The sequence below is a fragment of the Prinia subflava genome, chromosome 13, assembly GCF_021018805.1.
Source record: "Prinia subflava isolate CZ2003 ecotype Zambia chromosome 13, Cam_Psub_1.2, whole genome shotgun sequence".
Lineage (NCBI taxonomy): Eukaryota > Metazoa > Chordata > Aves > Passeriformes > Cisticolidae > Prinia > Prinia subflava.
In genome coordinates this window covers 7960988-7978424 of record NC_086259.1, presented here as the reverse complement: position 1 = coordinate 7978424, position 17437 = coordinate 7960988, and the positions used below count along the sequence as shown (strand labels likewise).

General features: G+C 40.4%; 2 protein-coding genes across 5 annotated transcripts in view; one reads left to right on the top strand and one right to left on the bottom strand.

Moving 5' to 3' along the window:
• PHKB (phosphorylase kinase regulatory subunit beta) overlaps window positions 1–2242 on the bottom strand; it is a 71165-nt gene extending 68923 nt beyond the window's left edge. Inside the window, exon 1 of one of the 4 annotated variants that reach the window (XM_063410654.1) lies at window positions 2092–2242. In XM_063410654.1, the coding sequence (XP_063266724.1) occupies window positions 2092–2161 (70 nt within the window). In that variant the 5' untranslated portion in view covers window positions 2162–2242. The remainder of the gene's footprint in view (window positions 1–2091) is intronic. The other 3 variants (XM_063410655.1, XM_063410656.1, XM_063410657.1) reach the window with 3 other exon arrangements.
• Window positions 2243–2268: 26 nt separating this feature from the next.
• The window catches only part of ITFG1 (integrin alpha FG-GAP repeat containing 1), a 72549-nt gene continuing 57380 nt past the window's right edge, over window positions 2269–17437 (top strand). Inside the window, exons 1-6 of the mRNA XM_063410658.1 lie at window positions 2269–2511; window positions 5808–5880; window positions 7257–7402; window positions 9047–9104; window positions 9707–9781; window positions 12028–12122. Coding sequence (XP_063266728.1) covers window positions 2319–2511; window positions 5808–5880; window positions 7257–7402; window positions 9047–9104; window positions 9707–9781; window positions 12028–12122 — 640 coding nt within the window. The 5' untranslated portion in view covers window positions 2269–2318. The remainder of the gene's footprint in view (window positions 2512–5807; window positions 5881–7256; window positions 7403–9046; window positions 9105–9706; window positions 9782–12027; window positions 12123–17437) is intronic.

Genomic DNA, 17437 nt, shown 5'->3' with positions numbered 1-17437 from the left:
TTCAATAGCAAATTTGCTACAAACACCAAAAGGTGATGAATACAATCTGATACATTTCAAGACGAAATAAAAATATTTAGCTAGTCCACACTAAACTGTTAAGTAACATCAATGATAAGGAGCTAAAATTCTGCTTATGCATAGTGCTGTTTTCATTTCATGTGAAATCTACACCAGGATGTTTCTTGCAGTCATAAACATCACTTAATGCACAGAATATCTCAGTTGTTTGAGGTAGGACATCTTCCACTTCAGGATACACAATAGGAAAAACATGTCTGTCATGATGACAAGTTTTTCCAAATCTTTAAAGTTTATGTTTTTTAAAGTAAGAAAAATTTTAGGGGCTTGAGATTAATCAACTACTATCTTTAGAATCTGTTTCTAATCAGAGTAGCAACAAATGAAACAGTATTTTATTGCTTCAGGAAGGGAAATTAAAATTTCTGAATAAGATTTGGTTTTACTGGAAAAAAAGGAATTCATAATTTAATACACATAAACATGAGGATACAAATTACCTCCTACAGGATTGAGCCTGACATGATCCATTGCTGCAGGCTATAAAACATGAGTCACTGGTGCACTTCAGGCACGTGTCTTTATACTCCATGGTTACTACATCTTACTCCAAGAAGCACTCTAGTTAAAAAAAACCCTCAAACCAAACAAAACAGCTCAGGCCTCAGCCAAAGCTGAAACGTGGGGGAAGTTTCTGTCACTTTTTATGATAATCCCAACCATGTCTCCTTCTCTTAGGGCCAGGAAGAAAAAAGCCCTGAAGTTATACAAATTACAACATAAAGATGCAGCAGTAAACTTGAAATATAAGAACATTGTTCTTATTTTTAGCTATGAATGCTACCATAAAGATAGTAAATAAAATTTGATTTTTAAATCAACCTTTTTATCAGAAAAACTTTTCATCTAAAATAACGTTTATTTCTTGAATAAACAATGTTATAAATCATGTTATTTCCTAAAATTTCTTCAGGAGTTATATAAAACGCTATCAACAAATCTCTAGACAATCTCTGGACAAAATCTGTATGAACTGGGAAAGAATGAAGTGAACTACAATAGCAATGTCATTGCTCAGAAAACAATTCTTTATACTTTAAACAAAAAAGTAACGGGCAGCAGCAGCAGCTAAGAAACAGCCAAGTTTTCGAACCCATGCAAAGCCTCCTGCAGACACAGGCCTGGCCCTGCGGGGGTTCCCAGGCTCGGGAGTTCAGCCCCGGCCCCGCGGAGCTCTGGGGGTGTCACACACGCTGCGGATCCCAGCCCTGTAACCGGAACCGGCCGCAAAGTCACGGCTCCCTATGGGCACTGCAACCGTGGGACCTGCCAATAGACCTATACGTAAATTAAACCTTTAAAGCCAGAGTAACCACACCAGTCTTTGAACAATCAATTCTTCAGTGCCCCCATAAAGCCCCGCTGTAGCCTCATGCTATCTGATTAGTTATCAGCACAACAAAACCAACCAAACATGCAAATAAGTAACAACTGAGTTTTATAAGCATGTATGGCGTATAGATAAACACAGAGATCGTCTGAAAAACTTTCTCCATTAGAACAATTAAACCCCTACTATGACTGCATTTTACTTTAGAAAAAAAAATAATTCAAACCCCAAGTTTTTTGAAGTTTATAAATTCAGGCTAACTGGGCAAACATCACCCTTTGGTTTAGGCCAGAGTGTAGCTGCCGCACAGTCTACGTTCAGAATGAGCAATTCCCACGCTGTAAAGCTGTTACCTTTACTCAAGAGAGCCCTGGCAAAAGCTGGGGCTTTCCTCTAAACACTTCCTCCACAACCGCAACACTCCGTACCCCTGGGTAGCTGCCTTTGGGCACAGGGGACAGCGGAGCGGCACCGGGGCTGTGCCCGCCAAGGGCGCGGGGCCGCCACCCGCGCTGACCCCGCGCCCCTCAGGGCCGGGACCGCCCAGGCACCGCCACCGAGACCCGGCGGGGACGGGGAACAGCCCCGGGCCGGGAGCGGGGACTGCGGGAGCGGGGCGGTGAGTGACGGGAAGCACAGGGTTCCCCAGAGCTCCTCCCGGGCAAGCCAAGAGGTCAGACCTGAGCGTTTGGAGCGAGCGCGCAGCTCCAGCATCTTCCAGCTCACGTCGGCCATGTGAGCCGCGGCCATGGCGGAGCGCTCCCGGCCGCGGGCGCAGCTGCGGCGCCGCGCGCGCCCTGCCTGGCCCCGCCGTAAAGCGCTGCCGCACGCCCCGCCGCCGCTGCCGCAAAGCGCGGCCGGGCCCGCCCCGCCGCCGTCGGAGCGCGGGCGGGGCGAGCCGTGCGCGATGGGGGCCCGCGGGCCGTGCCCGGCGCTGGCCCCGCTGCTGGCCCTGGCCCTGCTGCTGGCCCTGGCGGGGCCCGCCCGCGCCCTGCAGAATGTGACCGCTCAGCTCTTCGGGCCCGAGGCCCGCGGGACGCTGGCAGCCTTCGGCGACTTCAACTCGGACAAGCAGACGGACCTGTTCGTGCTGCGCGGCGGTGAGTGCGGGGCGGGCGGCGGGCGCGGCGGCTCCGGGGGCGCGGGCTGTGTGAGGCGGGCTCCTCGTCCCCCGCAGCCAAGCGGGAACAGCCCCGGGTGCCGCCGCCGTGCCCCGGCAGCCCCGGGGGGAGCGGTGGGCCGTGGGGACCGCGGGGCTGGCTGCGGGCCGGCGGAGCGAGCTGCCCGGCCCGGAGAGGGACGGCTCGCTGGTCCCGGGGGTCCGGCGGTCCCTGAGGTTCTCTGCGGTCCCGGCTGCCCGCGCTCCCCGAGCACGGCCTGAGGGCCCGGGCTGTGCCGGCGCGGGGAGCACAACGCTGTTTTCAGGATAAAACTGACACTTGCGTCGCTCCCGAGGTACTCCCTGTGTGGAATACAATATCCAATGTGCACTAGAATGGTTCGTATAGGGCGCATTTTTCTTTGAAGTTGATTTTATGGTTGTGAAATAATTTAGAGACTTCATCCTACAACTTGAATGGTGACAAGTTGTTGTTTTGCTCCTGCTTTCACAATTTTTTTGGAAACAAAGATGAACATTTTGCAGATGTGGAGGAAAAAAATCACATTATCCTGCTTTGAACATTATGTTAAAGTGTTAGGGTAGAGAAATTTGTCACAGCTGTCACCTGCCACAAGTTTCTCTTAAGGCTTCAGATACTGGAGACCTCAAATCAAGGCTTATTTTCAGAGGTCAGTGTTACTTGTGGACATTAGTCTTGGATTATTTTACTTTCTTGAAGCACATTAGTATTGTAAATATATTCTGAGATTCACCTTTTTTTATTCCTTCAATCTCAGAAATGTTTTTCTGAGTAGCTTTGGTAAAGCGTGAGTGACTTTCCCATCTAGTTGAGTTATTGAAATGCATGGCTCCCTGGAAATGCTCCACTGGCTCATCTGCTGAAAAAATGGTCAGATTTAAAATGAATATCCATGATAAGAGACTGAATTTTTGTTTTCTTGTCTTTCAGAAGAGTGCATATAAAAATTGAATAGTTACAACTTTCGGAAACGAGATTTGTGATTTCTTTGTGTCTCTATAGCAGCACTTGATAAATCATTTTCCTGGGTGATACTGTAAAAATCAGCTTGAAATAATGTAGTTGAAAACATTATTTTTAATAATAACTGAAGTCTTGATGAAAAGTAACTACAGAATACTCTCCAAACAAAAAGTAATAGTTCTAAATGGTGGGATAAATGGCAGCCAGTTTTAAGCAACGTGAGGAAGTGAACACTGGAGATGACACCAGACTTTGAGGAACTGGAGTCTGTAAAGCAGCCCAGTCCTAATAATCCTGACCCTGAATAAGGAAATGGGGATGATGTCTTGGACCTTTTGGTGCATATGTATATTTTTTTGATCTTGCATTACTTCAGGTGAATGGCAGTAATTTTACGTATGCTCAGATGCATAAAAGAAAGTCAGATTGTGCTCATACCTTTGTAAGAAATGGCAACTCACTGAATGTAAGGGGTAACCCAGGTCCAGAAGTATCCTGTTGCAAGACCAGTTCAAAAGTACCAGTAGACTCTGGGTTTAGCCACTTTTTGAAACTCAGAATAAATAAATGGAGTTATGCATACAGTTACCTGTTTTGTGAGTCTGTGCATGTAACAGGTCAGTGGGGAGGCTCAAGCTGGTTGCTTGTTTCATGTTCCAGCTTCTGGTTGTGCTTGATGCCTCTGCTGGTAGTACAGGGCAGTGAGTGACCATTCCCCTGTTCACCTGCTGCATTTCATCGGGCAATTGGGGAAACTTCTGTGATATTTATTTCATGTACACATATATGTGTGTGTGTGATATATATCATACAGATACTCAGCCTGAAGACCTCTAATCTGCATAATTATTGTTTGTATGGAAATGATTCCTATTTTTTCACACCCTTCAGTGCACTAGTTATTTTCTTACTGTCCTCTTAGAAAGAATACAGAACTGCAAACAGCATTTAGGATTGATCATAGTGGTGTAGTAATTCTGTTCTCTGTTCATATAATAATTTTTAATAGTTCATCTGTTTTGACTGTTGATGAGCACTGAGATGAAATTTTTATATCTCTATCTTTAATAACCAAAAGATCTCATTTCTCAGTGTTGCAACTCACTTGGAACCCTGTTTGTGTAAAACCCCATTTGTTTCTTCCCCCTGGCCATTACCAAGTGCCAGGCAGGTGTGTGTCTGAGGTGTGCAGTGGGAGTGCAGGTGCAGCACGCAGCCCCAGGTGTGCTGGCCGAAGCTGAGGCAGCCCCAGGCTCCTGCCCCAGCCTGTGCCAGCCCCCTCCCTCCTCAGGGACTGTGCTGCAGCCCAGGCAGCATCACCGGGCCTGTGCTGGTGTCTCCTCTCTGAAAGGGCTCCTGTGCATTTACTCATCCTCCTCCTCTGCTTGTGGCAGGTGCCTTTTGTTTCACAGTGAGGAGCTTTGTATTCTCTGCTACTTCACAGCTGTGAACTCTGCCACAAAACAATGCTCTTAAAAAGTACTGTGGTAGCTCAAGTTTGGAGCCTGAGAATTATTCTTTTATAGAGAATGATTTTGTGGTGCTGCAGCTGGGTTTATTGGAGAGTGAGGGAAAGAAAAAAGACAGTTGTTGCACTGTGAGCTGCATTTTACTTACAGACATAAGTGCATGTGTATTGTGGTTTACTGACTGAAAATTGTATTTCATCATTGAGGTTAAGATTCTTCTTTTCTTCTCTGAATTTCAGTTATTTCTGCAACATAAAATATGGGCTTTTATTTAGATTGTTTCAAAATAATGAAATATTGCTTGTATCATTGCCTCTAAATGAGCAACCACTCCAGGGAACCAAGTAAATTCTGAGTTTCCTTGAAAGTGCGTTGGGCAGCTGACATGAGAAAGCAGTATCAGATCCCGGTATGTGAGATGCAGTATTAAAAGAACGAATTTGAGTTAGCTTTTAGCCTTTAATTAGTTTTGTGGAACTGCTGCCTATTACTTTTCCATGAGTGATATTTCTTAATTCATTACAGAAAGTTTTATTTTAAGCAATGTAATAAAAATAACAGAGAGAAAGTTCTAACACCAAACCCACAAAGAAGATTTGTGATATTAGCATTCCTTTGAGATACTACTGACTTGAAGTTGTGTTGAATAAATGCTCCTCCTGCTTCCTTTTGAATGATGAGGGAGTAGTGGTATGAGACATCTTTCAAAGTTTTTGCTGCTGTGGGGAATGGTCATTAGTGGCAGAGCTGTTTAAGTGTTGAGTTTGTGTAAAGCCATTTCCAGTGCTCCCCTGTTGCTCATGGTCTTGCTTGCCTTGGCAGGAAATGAGTTGGTGATCTTTTTGGCTGACCAGAAGGAGCCCTACTTTAAGCCCCGTGTTAAGCTCCCAATGAAGTAAGTATGGACACTCAATGCTGCCACAGCCTGTTTTCCTTGAAGATGCCTCTCTGCACTCAGCCTGCAATTGTCTGTGCTCTTGTCACCTCTTTGACTTGTTGTTCAGCTTGCTCTTACAGCTCTAATTCCTTGACCAGCCTCCTGATTCATTTCCTGATACATTTTTGTTCTGTTGGTCAGATGACAGAATCTGTGGAGATGAGTTGTGTTATTCATGTTGTTAACTAATAAGTGTGACTTCCCACCCCTTATGGAATATTTATGGTTTAGGTTTTGTTCTCAAATTAGCCTTTAAAATACCCATGTGTTGAAATATTTTTGCAGTTGCTTTGGATCTTCAGGATTTTCTAGTGAAGCAAACTGTCATTCCATAGCATACATGGGTCTTTAGTATCAATCCCAAGACATGCTTCCAGGGAAATTTATCCATTTACTATAGTTACTAATTGAATCTAGCCAATATCATCTGACTTAGAAGAGACATGAAAAATGGTGTTCTGGTATTTCTGTGTAGAGATCTGTTCCTTTTTCCAGTTTACATGAAGCCTTTAAAAAAAAATCCGTTTTTAATAAATGTAAACCTATCTGTTTATGTGCATATATATGTCTAGCTTTAATATACTGTAATACTATTAAGGTTATTGCTTATGAATAATGCTTATGAATAAATACCAACAGTATTATATTTATTAGAAGTTAAATTACTTTTATAGCTCAGCTTCATCTTCTGTATTCTACATATTTTTATTTTTCCCTATTCCATCCTGTCTCAGAAAGAACTAATTTGTTTAATGCATTAGAAATTATCTGCTTTTAATCCTTAACATGACCCATGTTTGTGTGTGTAAAGCAGGGTCTGAGTAGGTAAGCAAATAAAAAAAGATGGAAAGAACTAACAAAGGTAGGAAGACCTGGCAGCAGGTAGGAGGAAATGGCACTGTCTTTTTAAAAAATCTACCTGTGCCTGACTCCTGCTGTTCAAACAGCTCCTGTTGTTTTGTATTCTTGCTCTTGGAATGCAACCAAAAGATCCTGCTCACTGAAACACATTTTGGTTGACTGGTTCTACAACAAATGGAGGATTTAATGACGTGTAGATAGCATTAACAAACAGGATGTGGCTGAAGAATGCCCAACAGCTGAAGTTCAGAGTTAAAATGTCATTTTCCTTAGACCAAGACAGCCTGTCAGGTGCCTGATTTTGAGATACTTTTGCAATAGGTAAGACTTCATCAGAAACCAGGGTGCTGAAGGGTAAGATTGTATTGGACCAACTGCTAATAATTGAGTGAGCCTTGGACCACACAAGTGCTTTTTCCATGCACACCTTTTTACAATTATTTGCATGTGGGGGCTTTTATTTTCCATTCCAGGTCTCTGGGTGTCACCATAACCAGTGTGGTTCCTGGAGATTATGATGGGGATTCCCAAATGGACGTCCTCCTCACTACCCAGGCCCCAAGTCATGGCAAAGATGAACTTTCAGTGTTTATTTTCTGGGGACACAACCAAACCTTAGGTGAGTTGCTGAGACTGGTTCTTAATAAGATTGTTAGACTTGTTAATTCAAAGTATTGTCAAGAAGTTACAACTTATTTTTACAGTGTAATGATTGTTTTTACAACTAAAATAGGGATTAGCAGCTATTCAGCCTTACACCCATATATTATTCTGCTGCTAAACTGTGTTCAATAATTAATGAAAGAGAACAATGCTTGCAGTATATTATGCAACAGATAGAACCAAACATTATTCTAATTTGGCAGTACCTATTAACTGAAGAGCTGCTTCTCATGGCTTCCCCATCATGCTTGTCAGCTTCACAAAGACTATCTCAAAAGATTTATCTTCAGTTTAAAATGCACAGGGAACCTGGTGTGAACTTCAGTGCATCAACTTTCAAAATTGCATACCTAAACCTACCAACAGTAATAGAATATTTATGTTAAACTAAACTCTTTAAAGACGGTGAGACACTAAAATGGGTATTGGAGGAAGGGTTTCTAGAGTGTCTATTGCTGAAAGTTTTCAAGACCTTTAGAATGGAGTTTTCAGGAGTTTCATAGCAGTGTTTGAGGTAGAGTCATGGATTGTGTGAACTCATGGGGTCTGTTCTGTTTTCTGTTGACTTTGCGAGGAGAGGGTTTGAGGAGGAATTTAAGGTTTGAACAAGGACAGATTAGCAAAGGAAAATACTCTTTAATCCACAAAAACTACTGAAGAATATTCGCTATTGTAAACAACTGTGTTATGGCATAGTTACAGGTGAGGCCAGTTTGCCTCAGACACCGTTGCTTCTGGCTTTAATCAGAGCTGAAACAAGCAACCTGGAAAAGTGCAATGGAACAAATGTTAAGGGAATAGCAGGTGTCTCTGGTATTGGCTAGAATAGGAGGACTTGGATTAAGTAATTTTGTTTCATTTTGGAAAAAAACCCCAAGTGTTGGGAGACACAAGTGAGCATGTGGGGCGTGGAGGAGGAGTCAGAGGTTAAAAGGTCAGGCAGTGTTGGTGTGTGCTGAGGCCCCTGGCAAGGTATGGGCTGTCTCCTTGGGTAATAGAAGTGTGACAGACAAGTCAGGTGGAGGGGACAGCTGTATGAAATGTGAAAATTGTAACGGCAAACATTGTGGAGAGAGGAGGGAAATGGGAACAATCTGGCGAGGAGTTTGGATTACAGGTAAAGTGGAGTCTAAGGCGATAACCTGACTGGAACTTACTTCTCGCTTCCCATTTAGAAAGTCTACCTTTATTGCTTATTTCAAGTACTCAGTGTGTATAATTAAGAATGTTTTTACAGTGACAAAACATTAAACAGAAGTCTAACATACAATGTTAAACTTTTAGCCTGTCTTCATCCCAACAGTTTTCCTGTATCTGTGTGAGTGCAGTCGTGCACAGAAAGAGTTTTCACCAAGATCTACTTAGAATAATTGACTGAGGAGTTCAGTGGAGAGAGAACAAGCCCTCAGGATTTTAACTGTAACTCACTCTTTGCTGCAAAGTTTCAGGAAGCTATTTAGTTCTTCTTCACACTAAGTCGTGCCTTTTTTTAATCATAGAGCTGATGGTTTTAAATGAATAGAAGAATTATGTCTTAGTTAAAAATTCAGATGTCAGAATATGTTGGTAACTGAATCAAGGTAATGTTTTCTGTTTTCAGATATTAACCATAAAACTGTGTTAAATAAGACTTTTCATGATGAGCCTCTAGTAATGGAGTAAGTATGACCTACTTTTTTAAAAAAACACATTTATAGTGGTGACTAAGAACAACTGAAATATAATTTTAATGCTAAAATTTGAAACACATGCTCTTTATCTTTTAAGAACAGGGTGGTTTGTGTACTGTCAACTGATCTAACAAAAGATGATGAACCAAAATAATTATCTTTACAATTCTTGTGTATTACATTATCGTGGCAAGAGTAACTACATGATCTTTGAATTTCTTTCATTTTAATACTCTGAATATTCAGAAAAAAAAGCCATTCATTTCTCAGTGAATTTTGTAAAGCAAAAACCTTACTGGCTTACCAAAATGAGCAAATATCCCTTTGACAATGTGCTTGCTTGTGTGTGAAATGCTGAACAAAAGTGGAGGGGAAGTGGATCTGGAGAGCCAAAGCAGAGGCAGAGTGTGAAACACTGATAGACCTTTAGTGCTACAGCAGCTCAGACACGAGCCAGAATTCAGAGCACACTCACAGCTGGGAGTGCTTCACGGCTCAGTGGGAAAATGTACAAGCACAGATTAGTGTAAGAACAGGTGGTTTGAGCTCCTGTGGTGACTGAGGTGGTACTGACACTGTTTCATTTTCAGCTTTAACGGGGACTTGATTCCTGATGTGTTTGGTGTCACGAGCGACTCGAATAAGCCGCAGATCCTGCTAGGCGGGTAAGCTGAGGGCTCGGGGGTCAGCACGGCTTTGGGAGCCTGGGCATTGTGCATCCACTTCTCATTCAAGTGTAAGATTTATGTTTAACTCTCCATGCAGATGTGAATCTGCTTTCTGTCAGTGGCAAACATTCACTGACACTCTTTGTCTGATCTTTAAAGTGTTATTTTATAGGGCAAGTAGAGATTCTGGGAGAGCTGTAAAAACAGAACCACTGAGAATAGACATCAGAAATAGGAAAATCATTTCTTGGAACAATTAGGTCCAAGAAGTTATAGTCTCATTTGTTTAGCATGCTTTTGATATTTAGTATTATAATCTGTGTTATGGAACTTGTGCTGTACAAAAGCTGCTTTCAGGTTGATAATGCAAGAACTACTGAAAGTGCCCTTATCATTAAAGGGATGACAAAAGAAAAATCTGCAAGTGTTTGGGGTAAACCTAAAAAAATAGTGCTCTCATCTATCTGGGAAATGATTTATAATGGGAAGGTTGCACCATAGGAAATCAAAAGTGCAGAAAGTACAGGATGTAAGGGTATTAAACTCTATATATTTAGGAAAATATAGGGGAGGAGATTTATGAAGTGACGTAAAGCAGAGGTGACTAAGTAGCAACACAAGTGTGCATACAAGTGATGTCTGTATCACATCCCTTGTGTTAAGGAGTGCCTCAGGCCACTCTTGGGCAGATAGAAGTTGACTGAAGCCTTAGGAGATGAAATTGTAGCACAGGGAACTAAGTTGCATTATTTAAATTTCTGCTAGCCCTGAAATTTCTAGAATGGGACCTGTTATCAAACACTGGAATAAAAATAATGGCATACTTAAATGCTTGACAAGGATTGTGCAAAGATTTATTTTTAACTGTTTTGGATATGAGTGCTGAAATCAAAGCATAACAAAAGATTGTGTCTCTACTGGCTCAGAAGAACCAGTCTGTAACCAAAAAATACAGAGTAGCAATGTCTCTAGTATTTGGCAGGATGCCAAAAAATTTTAAGTCTGTGGTTTGAAAATAAGAAATCCTATACTTGTGGTTCCTAACTGGCTATTTTCCTTTCGTAGAATAAATAACATTTGAATGTGTCAGTGGAAACTATGCCCTTCTTGGCAGTGTGTTTTTGTTCATTAATCCCAACTCCAATTCTATCACCATACTTGTACTGGTGGCTTATGAAACAGATTTCAGATTCACAAGGATGTTTCTGAACACTTAGCAGTGATTATATATAAAATAAATTGTATGAGCTTTGGAAGAAATGGAAAAGTGGGAAAGATTTGTTTCATTTTGTTGAAGAAATTCTTTCAGGAGCTTTAAGATACAAATAAACTTGCTCATCATAGCTCAGCAGAAGACTGGGTGCTGTAGGGAACAGCATAAGCTATGTCTTGTTTGTGGACAACAGTTTTGTCATCTGCTTAGGAAAGCACTTCTCTGTTTTCATTCAAAATGTTTAAAGATTTATTCTAGAGCTGTATGACTAACTTCATTGGCAAGCGTCAAGATTAAATACATAGACAAACCTAGAGAAAATACTTAATTATTTCTTTAGATTAAGTGATGCATTTTAACATTTGTAGCACTTAGTTATGATCTCTGGGAAGTAATCAGAATACTATTTGTTTTCTGGAAGTTCAGCCATTTTTAGAGCAGAAACCAGCAGGGCATGTGTATTTATAAAAAATAAAAGTATCACCTGCTTGGGAAATTACATAATTAGCTAGCAGTCCATCAGAATGTGAGAGTTTAATTCATGTGTTGATTTTTAGGTGAGTTGAAATAAAATATATTTCCATGCAGCAGGCATGAGCTGCTCTAGCAGCATGTGCTCACTTGTGCTCATATTTATTAATCAGAAAGTAGATTTCAGAAGCTGCTTGAGGAAACTGGGAAGGACAGAGATCAGTGTCTCAGGATTTGCACATACGACTGGAGCCTTGGCACTAACTATAATAACTTAGTGGGTAGTGACACTGCTCTGTGCAAAAAAGAAAAGTTGCTTTAGAAAATAATTGAAATGGAACTGAAGCCCCTGTGCTATGAATCATCCTTCAAAGAACCTTTCAAGTAATTACAGGAGTTACTGAGTATATTGTAAGCTAAGTAGGAATTTTATCTTGGCATTGGGAGAACATGCTTTCTGTCCCATTTTTATTTAAAGTTTCACTGGTTTTTGAAGCTATATTATCATGATTAACAGTCTATACACATTGATGAAATGTATTTTTATTCCTGTCTGTAGGAACTTGTCATGGCATCCTGCATTGGAAACTCAAAGTAAAATGTATATACCACACTCTCATGCCTTTATAGATTTAAATAATGACTTCACTGCTGGTAAGTCATAGAAGTGTTAAATACCATCCTAAAAATAGTTATCACTAGGTGTCAATGTCATGTGTTATAACTTCCTTCAGTAATTATATGATTTTGCTACTTCTGATTTGGTTTTTTTAATTACTTAATTTTAGTATCAACAATTTGAAAATTCTGAGTTTTAAAAAACAACTTTGAAAATAAATATTCTAATAGCATTTTCTACTTCTTGATAATAATCATAACTCCTGCTTGTTCTGAATGATGTTGTGTTCATCCTTGAAGTCTTGTTCCCTGCTCTTCACAATGCTGCACTCGAGTCCTCATGGCAACTGCAGCAGGGCTGCAGTTTTTCATCTTGACTCTGGAAATAGTTAGGAATTTTGCTCCAGCAGAATGTTTTTCAGACTGGACTGAATTTCTTTTCAAGATTTCACTATGACTTCTATCACTGATAGTACTGTGTTCTTCCTTTATTTTATTCTGGATATTTTGTCAGTGCAATTCAATTACCATGATGAATCTATTTATCACTTACATACCTGGCTCATATTTCCAAGCATATTTAAATATTGTGATAAACTTAATTTCTTCACACACTAAATTAATTCTGAAGTGCTTTATCTTCTGCTAGATGTGCAATGTACATCAATTCATATATGGTAATTTTGGAAAGAGAGCTTATCTTTTTCTTCTCTAGTTGCATGGGAATGAGAGGAACGAGTCCATAAATTTAATTAAGATGCTTATAAATGTTGGGGATTAAGTTAATTGCTTTAGCATGCAGTCAAACCTTAATATTCAGTTCTGGCGCATTGCTATGTGAAGCTGTCAAGTGGAAATTCCAACTGGAAAATTAAATATATGGTTGCTTACCATAATCAGTGTCATGTAATAACCAGTTCTAAAGCACTTAGGTCTAGAAGCCTTTTGGAATTTTGTTTTAGCACCATAAACAGCATATATGAGCATTCCAGGTAGCATTTTAAGTTGAGTTCATTGCAATCTCAACTCAGAGGTGAGTAGAGGTAAGAAGTCTAAGATTCTTACATTGATCAGTCACAGATTGATCAATTTTTCAAGGTTTTTGACAACTGCCAGACTAAAGAGTGTTCCAAGAGTTCTAGTTAGTGCTGCTGCTATGTGGAAACTCCTCTATTAAATAGAAATGAGAGTCAGGATCTTTGTGTGGGTAGTGCTGGGAGCTTTTATAGATTCACATCTATTTTTATATCTCAAGATGGGAGTAGAAGCTCCTGTGAAGCTCTTCCCATAAAGATCCTGACTTTTACTTGCTTATAGCAGCAAGGCTGTGACACCTCAGGCTCAGGTACTACATTAAGGTGTTATGTTTAGTGCTGTGGGAAGTGTTATGTTACAGGAACTTGGGGAAAACTGTAAGGAAAATAATTCATTCTGACAAGAAAACTGGAGAAAATGTTGCGATGTTTTTTATTTTTAAAGTAATGTTTTACTTCTAAGGTGGAAATAATGGTTTTTTTTACTGTCCCTATGAAGATGGGACTAACTGGGAATAAGACATATGCTGCTGAAAAATAGTATCTATGTATCTGATATTTCATGACTGATGTGTTTTTCCAAGAGTGCTTCTTGCCAAAATGAGAAGTCACCAGTTGTGTAATCCTGCCTGCACATTTATGGCAGTTCCCTGACACCAGCTCTAGGAACTGCCTGGAACTGGGGCTGCTGGGGAGCACAGTTCATTAGCACTGGAGTTAAGCTGATCCAACTCACCATGCAGGGTTGTCAGAGCCAATGTAAGCACAGGGAAAAGGTTGACTCCTCTTTTAGTAGCAGCAGTTGTAGCCTGCCTTTAACCAAGCATGAAATTATACCTTGAGTCTCACTGTGCCTCTTCCAAAAAATACCTGTGCCGTGTTCTCACCACGTCTGCTCTAATTTGTGTCTGCACAGAGCTGGGCAAGTGACTCACAGGTAGTCATCCAAGTAGTCAGGTGATAGAAATTCGGGGAAAAAAGGGCCAAACCACCAAAGCTGTGTGTGCAGTACTGGTGGGACTGTGGTGTAAATGCTCTCGGGCAGAGGCAGTGCTGGGCTCCCAGGAGCTGGTGAGGAGAGCACTCCTGTGAGTCAGTATTCACCCACACAGCCATTCTTCACTGGGAACAAAGCCTCATTAACAACACGGCCTGGTGCACAGCAGAATTGTATTAATTAAAAGGGAGGCATTGACAAGATGCAGGGGAATAATCTTCCTGCTGAAATCATGTGGCCCAAAACACTTAATAATCATGGGATTTGATGCTGCTGTGGGACTTTTGGACTGAAATATTCAGGCTGTTTACTCACAGGCAATGCTACTATTCATGATTATAAGGATATAATTGCACCTAAAATGGATGGAGTGATTTTTGTTTACAAATAGATCACCAGGACATGCCATTTTACTTGTTCTTCCTGAGTTTTTTTTGCAGGTATTTTTAAAGGTTTTTCTAATATTCTGCAATATTTTGGGGCTCTTTGTATTCTGTAACAGATGCAGCCAATTTGATGATTTTTAGCTGGGCTATTTCTGGCAACTCTATCATTATAAACAGCTTAGGAGATTTAAAGTGTGCTTGACATAAAAAAAAAATCCTCTCTGGGCTGAGAAGCTTTTTGCTAGTTTATTGCCTAACCCGTTTTCAACCTGCTGATATTGAACACTCAGAATGGAGCTTTTAATTGCCACACTTCTCATGCTCTGGGTGAAATGAAGTTGAATTGTTATGATTTCATTAGATGAGAACTTGCTCATAAAGATGTGTTTAATCCCTAACAGTGCTTCATGAAAGGCTAACAGTGTAAGGATTTTATAATCCAAAAATCCTCTAACCACAACAAAGATAATACTAATCTTTCTTGGGGAGAGATAAACTGGGCTGTTTTAGAGAGTAGTGCTGCTGCTGTTTTTAAAGAAAGCATCCTCATGCAGAAGTCTCAGCTCCCTATAATTAATAATTCAGTAGGGAATTCTGATTTAGATCAGGAATTTCATAAAAACCATGCAAGAATTTGCAGTGTGGAACCTTTACCAAAGGGTCTGTATGTGCTCAACGGATAAACTAAATCCCAAACTTTCAAGTGTCTTGCGTGCATGTGCTGCTCCAGGGAGGAGAATGTGCTTCCCAGAGTGGCTGGCTTGGGAAGGGATGTCTGGAATGGGCTGCTCAGGCAGCCCCCCATGGCTGGCACTGCTGGTACACGCACTGAGGCTGCAAGCTGGGGGGCAGATATGGTGCCCTGGTAGAACAGGGCTGCTGGACGTCTCACAGTTCACACTCACACTTGTCATCAGTTCTTTGGCACAGCTGGCTTAGGAAAATCATCTTGTAGCTAATAATAATAGCATTGTCTGAACAGAATAACAACAGGTGTATTTTATAAAGCAAACAGTCCAGGTGAGCATTTCCAAAGCAGGATCCTCAAGTAAGAGGCCTGTCTGAAAAATGTCGCAGTTGAAATTTTTAGGATAGCAATTATTTTGCTGTGTCATTTTTTTTCTAATTAGACAACTTAATTCCTTTTATTGTAAACATCCTAAAATGTCAGATGTTCACTTAGGGCTAATGCTGTCTTTCTTAACTTGAGGAGAAAGAAACAGGATTATTAAACCATAAATTTGTTTACATTCAGGAATATAAGACTTCTACCAAGAAGCCAGGCCCTACAAACACTTTTTAAGTGCTCAAATGCATGAGACTAGCTGCCTTGGACTGTGAATCCCACTGTAACTTCATACTGTACATCTGTCAATGTATTCTTGAATGCTGTGAAAAATAGCTGATGTATTAAATACTGTGTGTGTCAGTTGGTTATGTGATTCCACAGTTTGGAAGTGCTGGCTTTACAACTGATCTTCTGTTGAACACTAGCATGTGATGTGTATAATTGGAGATATTTCTGGAGCTGTTTATATAAAATGAAGGAAAAGTCATAAATTTGGGGTTGGGAAAACTAAAGTGGAAAAATCATTAGTCAGAAACAGCTTGCTGTAAGCTAATTGCTAGTCTCTTTACTGATTTCTGGTGGTTAATTTTCTTATGTTGTTTTGCTTTGGGAATTTAGAAACCTAATGTACCAGAACGTTCACAATGTGTTTTCTTTTTGATTCCCACTTAGTTTAAATGTATAAATGTAGATAGTTTCCTTCTTGAAAACCAATTGCTCAAATCATGGGTGGTATTTCTGTTGTAGTTGTTTAAACCTGGATTCTGAAAATAGTATCATGCTCTACATCAGATTTTCAATGAGTTTCCTCCTCATGGAAGGTGGTAGCCTCTGTGCAGCTCTTATTACCAGCCGACTTGGTTTTCTGCAGTAGATCTGCATTTATTCACTATTAAAATAACTGAGAAACAAAGTATCTGGTGGCATTTTAAAACTTGGATGGGATGTAGGGGTTGTGTGTATATATTTGAAGTCAAGTTGTTCTCTCTGGTTCTGCCCCCTCCTTTACATTTCTCCCAGAGCAAATATTCAGTAAAGCCATGAATCACTATGTTGTTCCTTGAACAGGTACAATTTGTAAAAGTTCTTAACTGTTTTAGCTCTGATAGCAGAGTTTTACCTCTGATAGCAGAGTTTACAACAAATAATGGAAGAAAAAATGTATCATGTAAGACTGGCAGGATATATTTCAGAGGACTTTAGTCTGTAAAGTTTTGTTTGTTTTTCATTACTTCTGCTCTTTACATCTTTGTTATCTCTAATTAAAAATGCTCTGGGTGTTATGATCTCCTTTTACTCCCGTTCCTCCTCTTGCTCCTTCCCAGTGTTCAGTACCACAGGAAGTTCCAGCTCATAAAATCAAACAGAGCTGGAATTAGCTGCATCTCCTCCTGCTGCTGGGCCTGGGCTGCTTTTGCCAAAGGCTTCTCTTCCTCACAGCTCTCCTTACGGAGAGAACCAAGGGATGGGTAGAGATATTAGAGAAAAGAAAGAGCTTTAGGTTTAACTTCTTTTTTCCTAATCTTTCCAAAGAAGCCCATAATCTCCGCTATCTGCTTAGCAGTTTTAATTTTAAAATTGCCATTATGAAGTGTATCAAAAGCTATTCTTTTTGCAATTTTTAATTATATACTGATATAGTTATATACACTGGAGAGTTATATTTTTATGGGAATCAATAACTTAATACAGGTGAGAAGTAAATTGGTTCTGCCCCAAATAGCATTTTGTTGAGAAAACATGAATGTGAAGATGGGCTCTGAAAGCACCCTTGAGGGTCATTGTTTTCTGTTTCTTGAAACAATGTTGTTGCCTATATTCTGAAAATAAAGAGCATTGTCTGTCTGAAAGCTCATGTTTGAAAT